The sequence below is a fragment of the Tupaia chinensis genome, unplaced genomic scaffold (assembly GCF_000334495.1).
Source record: "Tupaia chinensis unplaced genomic scaffold, TupChi_1.0 Scaffold144255_1, whole genome shotgun sequence".
Classification (NCBI taxonomy): Eukaryota; Metazoa; Chordata; class Mammalia; order Scandentia; family Tupaiidae; genus Tupaia; species Tupaia belangeri.
The window spans coordinates 90,157-96,363 of NW_006204113.1; the positions used below are offsets into that span (position 1 = coordinate 90,157).

A 6,207-nucleotide genomic window follows, 5' to 3' on the forward strand; every position below is an offset into this window, starting at 1 on the left:
AGTTAGAAATCAGAAAGCTTAGTTTAAATTCTTAATTTTTTTCTTAGTTACAAGCTGGGTTAATTTTAGCAAGTCCTTTGTCCTTCCTGGGCAACTATTCTGATACACAGATTAGAATGATATCTGTGCTTGATCATTCGTGGGCAATAATCTTGTGCGTTTCTCTAACAGGCGTATTACCTGACCTACATTCTTCTTCATTTAGTTGGAGAAGTTAGTTGTTCTCATTCTTTTTCTTCTGGACAACGGGTAGGTAGTATTTAGTGTTGCCTTTTTAGTTTTCAAACTGAGTGTCATTATTTATAGAATGAGTAAAAATGCCTTAGATAGCAGAAAACCTAATAAAAATTAACTGGCTTTACACGGTGAGCACAGCTGCCTGTGCCATTAATCCTAGCTAACTGGGAAGCTGGAGCAGGAGGATCGCGACTCTGGCAAGACACTGTCAAAGTACCTGTTCTGTCTTCTCCTTTTTCTCCTTCTCCCCCCCCCCCATATACAAGGGATAAAATTAAGTGGTTTTGTTATAGAAATCCCAGTGTACACAGGAAAGATAGGAGTAACTGGAACTTTACAACCAGATCATATTGACAGTAATTACTTGTTAGCAAATGTTCTGTTTGTAAGAGTGGTACTTAACCATAACTTGACAACAGTATATAACATATTCATAAGATACCAAGGTCACCAAATACCAGATGGGCCAGCTTTTAGCTGGTTTCTTCCCATCTCTTCTCCCTCCCACTTTTTTTTTCTTTAGAAATAACATTTGCTAGCCTAGCCATGGTGGTGCGTGTAGTTAGATACTGTGCTCCACAGGCTAGACGACGTGGGAGGCCCAGGTTTGATTCCCGGTACAACCTAAAGGCCAGGTGCAGTCGCATGCATCTGTAGCCCTAGTGACTCGGGGGTTGGATTGCAAGTTCACGTGTTGCCTGGGCAGTACGATGAGACTTTGTCTAAAAAGAGTCAGGTGGGGGGACCAGCAGGTGGCATGTTGGTTACGAGTGTGGACTCCTACATGGCTGATCATGGTTCAAGTCCCAGACCTAGTGGCTTACTTTCTCACTTTCTCTCCCTCTGTCTCTCTCTGGTCAAATTAAAATAAGTAAATAAATAAATAAAGTTAAATAAAATAATTAAAAAAAAAAAAGAGTCAGGTGTAGTGGCATATACCTGTAGTCCTAGCTGGGAGCTGAGGCAGGAGGATCATAACATGATGAGGCCCTGTCTTTCTTTTTTTTTTTTTTTTTTTAAAGGTAATTTGTTTTTTAAGGGTAATGCAGGCTACTTCAGAATTTTTTTTAAAGAATTATTTATCTAATATTGTTTGTTTATTTAAATTTGCTGTAGGGCAGATGCACTTACCAGAGAGAAATGGAGAAAGCAAGCCTCCAGGTCTGGGACTTTGAGCTACAGTCAGCCATGTGGGAGTCCAGCACCTTAAGCACCACACCACCTGCTTGCCCCAGAAACATATTTCTAAATTACCTCTCCATGTTAACATTTTCATTCTGACTTATTCTGTATTTCCTATACTCTTGGAGAAAGTTTTTCATTTCTCTTATTTTATCTCTTAGCTAGTCTGGCCAACATTTTTTAAACTTGTATCTGTAGGCATGACAGAGCGGCCACAAAACTTTTTAACGTGTTTTTTAATAAATGCTATTATTATTCCATAGAACTGTATTTGCTCTCCTGATTGAAAGATAATATATTAGTTGCAGAAAGTCATGACATATTTTTCTGTTTTTCTACATAAAAATGTGTCATGACTTTTCCAGCAACCTAATAGTTATCTACTACAAATGTGTATGGTCCTTTCGTTCTCTGAGATTTTTTTCTGATTAAAAAACAATCAATGAGGGGGTCAGCCCCTTTACTGCAACAACTACGCACTGTGCTCAGGGAGCCAGGTTTTACTGAACTGTAGCACTTCAGATCCCAGCCCCTGCAGCTTGAAAAACATACAGGGCACTTGTGCTTAAGTACCCAAAATCCTGGCAGGCTAGAGAAATGGAGGAATAAGGATTATGGCATGCCCCACCCCATTAGGGAGTTCTCTCCCTCCCTCCCTCTCACTACCTTGCTCTCTCTGTCGCTCCCTGTCAGGCAAGTGCCCATGCTCTCTGACATTAAAAAGAAAAAAAATTATTGCAAACCCATATAAGATAGAAAGTGGGGCCAGCTGATGACATGGCAACTGGACCCCACATGATGAACAGCACAGTTGAGTCCCAGACCTGACGGTTTAAGAGACACCTGGGCACGTGTGTGTATGCATCCAAAGTCCTGAGAGGAGAGTGGAGGATGAGGGGTAAAAGCATGATCATCCCTGCTGGGTGGTACTTTCTCATACTTCCCTCCCCTCCCCTCTCTTTCTTTTCCTCCCCTCTCCTCCTTTCCCCTCTCCGTCTATGGTGAGCACATGTACCCTATAGCAAAGTTTTTAAAAAGAAAAAAATTATTTTAACAAAAATAAAGTTGTAATGTTGATATTACTTGTACCTTACCTGTTTTCACTTAAAGATAGCACTTCTGTCTAATAACTATGGTATTTTAAAACCTTTATTGATAAACAATTTTTATGATTATACACAGTACTGGCATGAACATTCATATTCATGTTTGCCTATTTGTGTAAAAGTGTCTGTAGGGTAGACTTCTAAAAGTAGAATTACTAGGTTGTAGTTTCTAATTATTAACTACATGAAATTGACTGTTTTAGACTATACTCTTTTAAAACCTAAGACATTTTGGGGCTCATGGGTGGCATTGTGGTTAAGAGCAATAGACTCCCACATGGCCAACCGTGGTTCGAGTCCTAAACCTTGCGGCTTACTTTTTCATTTTCTCCCTCCTTCCCTCCCACTCATTCCCTCTCTGGTCAAATTTTTAAAAATAAAGAAAGAAAAGGATAAATAAAGTTAAACAATAATTTCTTTTTCTTTTTTTCTTTTTTTTTCTGAGCGGTTTTTGCTATAGGGCGTGTGCACTTGCCAGACAGAGACAGACAGAGAGATGGTGAGAAACCACCCCCCAGGGGGATGGCCATGCCTCAATCCCTTCTCTTCTATTCTCCTCTCAGGATCTTGGGCACGCACGCACACGCGCCCGGCATGAGTTTAACCCACCGGGTCCGGGACACGAACCGTGGTTGACTACATGGGAGTCCAGCAACATAGCCATTATGCTAACTGCTGGTCCCAAACAATTTTTTTTTTCAAACAATTTTTTTAAAAAAGCTTAAGACACTTAATTTTTTTGTTGTTAAAATTTTTTTTTAAGAATTTTTTAACTTTATTTATTTCTTTATTTACTTATTTATTTTAATTTGACCAAAGAAGGCAAGAATGAGAGTGAGAGAGAAAAAATGAGAAAGCAAGACTCAGTGTCCTGGACTCAAACCGTGGTCGGCCATGTGGGAGTTCAGCGCCCTTCACCAAGTCTCTGCTCTGGGGTTAATTTTCATTCATGTAGCTTAACACAGAGCAGAACAATTTTCAATTTTGTGTAGTTCTTGTAAATTATCTAGCAATAAACCATAACATTCTTATTGTCATGGAAGTGATTGTTACGGTGCTACTATGTTGGTTAACATCAGAAATTGCTAACTGGGACTAGCAATTGGCTTAATGGCTGTGTCACTGGACTCCCATGGAGTCGACTGCAGTTCGCGTCCTGAACCCAGTGGCTTGAAACTCATGCCGGGCACACGTGTGCATGCATGCCCAAGATCCCGAGAGGAGAATGGAGAGGGGATTGCAGCGTGGCCATCCCCCCTGGGGGGTGATTTCTCGCTTTCTATCTCTGTCTGTCTGGCAAGCGCTTGTGCCCTATAGTGAAAAACCTCTCAAAAAAAAAAAAAAAAAAAAAAAAAAATTGCTAACAGAGAAATTTTAAAATTATTTAGTTAATTCAAACTGTATAATCTCTTTAAGTTGTAATGCTTTAGCGTTGTTGTCATCCTTCCCATTTGTCCACACAGAAACACTTCGTACTACTCTGTGGAGCCTTGGAAAAGCATGTTAAGTGTGATATAAGGGAAGATGCAAGACTTTTCTACAGAACTAAGGTAATGTTTTTCTTACATATTGTCAGTTTTGTTTGTTTAATCTTGATTACGTTAATATTTAAGGAAAAAAAACCCTACAAGCCTCTTTTTAAAAAAAAAAAATTTTTTTTAAATAAACTATAAAGAACATACTTGATTAGAAATATGGCCCAGTCTCTGTGGCACAGTCAGTAGCATGCTAGACTACAGTGCTGGAAGCCACATGGTGATGACAGTTCAAATCCCCGGCCCAGTCTACCTGAAACACATCAGGCAAATGCACAAATACCTAAGAGCTAGTGATATCAAGGAAGTCCGGGATCATTGCAGGACCAGACCCTGTGGAGGGTGCTTCTCTCTCAAGTGTATGTGCACATGTGCTCATCGCACATGAACACATGCACACACATACTTTAACTTGAATAAAGAAAAAAAATTATTTAAAATAAACACTGGCCCTGCAGCATTGTGGTTAAGGAAGCCTGATCTCACATGGTTGACCATGCAGTTCAACTCCCAGCCCTCACGGCTTGAAAAACACACCAGGCAGTGTGTGCACCTGCCCCAAACCCCAACAGGATGGAGAAATAAAGGGGAAGGTACTGCGACATGGCCACACCCCATTGGGCATGCTATCCTTTCTCCTCCTTCCTTTTTCTCTCCATCTTCCTGCTAGACCATGTGCCCTTTCTCTCTATCTTTGGCTAATCCATGTGCCCCCTAGGGGAAAAAGAAAGAAAAATAAATACGTAAGATTAGAAATACGACTTTCATAGGCAAACTGGTGGTATAGTGGTTAAGTCGACTGAATCACACATGCCTGGCTGCATGGTTCAAGTCCTGGACCAGGAGGCTTAAAAAAAACACTCTGGGGACATGTGTACATGTATCCAAAACCCTAAAAGGAGGAAAAGTTGGAGAAGGGATTACAATGATCATCCCAAATGGGGGTGCTTTCTCACTTCCCCACCCCCATGTCTCTCTCCAGCAAATGAGTTATCTGGCAAATGTTTTAGAAAGAAAGAGAGCCAACAGGTGGCGTGGAGGGTAAGGCACTAGCCGTCTGCATGGTTCAAGTCCCTGACCCGCAGTTTAACTATCATACTGGGTGCTTAGACATGCACGCCCAAAACCCCAAAAGGAGATTGGATGAGAAAGGATTCCGGCATGGCTATCCCCTTGGGGTAGTGATTTCTCACTTCCCCTCTTTCTCTCTCTGGCAAATGCACGCACCCTGTGGCAGCTGGCTTGCTAGTAAACTAGCCTTTTTTCTTAAAGGTTTTGTGTACTTAAAGACAAATACATGAGTAGGGAGTAGGAAACTATTTATTTAATTAATAGAATAATTTCACAGTTTTTCCTGAAACATAAAATTAAATAAGACTTAAAAAACTTTCTTCTAAGAATTTTATCACTCCCGTATCTTTTAGGTTTTGTCATGTAAAGCTGATTCCTTTTTGTTTCTCACATTTGGATAGTCATTGAATGTGCAGGCCTAAGCTTTGTAACCCTATCTCTTTTTTTTTTTTTTTTTTTTTTTAAGGTTTTTGCCATAGAGCAAATGCACTCATCAGAGACAGAGAGGGAAAGTGAGAAATCACCCCCGAGGAGGGATGACCATGCTGCAGTTCCTTCTCCATTCTCTTGGGTTTTCCGGCTGAGACACGTGCGCACAAACACACACAGTGTGATTTTCAAGCCACTGGGTCCAGACTCAAACCCCCATTGGTCATGTGGGAGTTAGCACCTTAACCACCATGCTACCTGTTAGCTCCTGTAACTCTTATTTTGTATAACTTAGCCCCAAAGGTTTGTCATTTGAACAATGCCCATTTAGATTTAGCATATTTACTTTAGTAAATTTAAATTAAATACAAAAACGAGTAACTGGTGAGACTGTATCAGATTTCAGATTTTCTGAAAATAGCTCTTTGACTTAGAGTAAAAATCGTTTTTTTCAGAGTACATTCTTTTAACATTGACTGGAATTGCTGGCCCGTAGAACTTGGTGGTGGTGGCGGTTTCTGACAGACATACTTTAAAAAGGACCACCCAAGGTTCATGTTTCTCGGAGCCAGGGACCTGGCGCAGAGTGATGCCAAGGCTCCTCTTTCTTATAGCAGAGAGCGAGGCAGCAGTCTATGGAGATTGCT

The 6,207-nt window shown here is 40.7% G+C and overlaps 1 protein-coding gene across 2 annotated transcripts in view; it reads left to right on the forward strand.

Annotated features, from left to right (window-relative positions):
- Positions 1-6,207, forward strand: part of SLF2 (SMC5/6 complex localization factor 2) — a 58,005-nt gene that overhangs the window by 43,652 nt on the left and 8,146 nt on the right. For both annotated transcript variants that reach the window (XM_006166309.3, XM_027767395.1), the window contains 2 exons: positions 172-249; positions 3,989-4,075. In XM_006166309.3, coding sequence (XP_006166371.1) covers positions 172-249; positions 3,989-4,075 — 165 coding nt within the window. The remainder of the gene's footprint in view (positions 1-171; positions 250-3,988; positions 4,076-6,207) is intronic.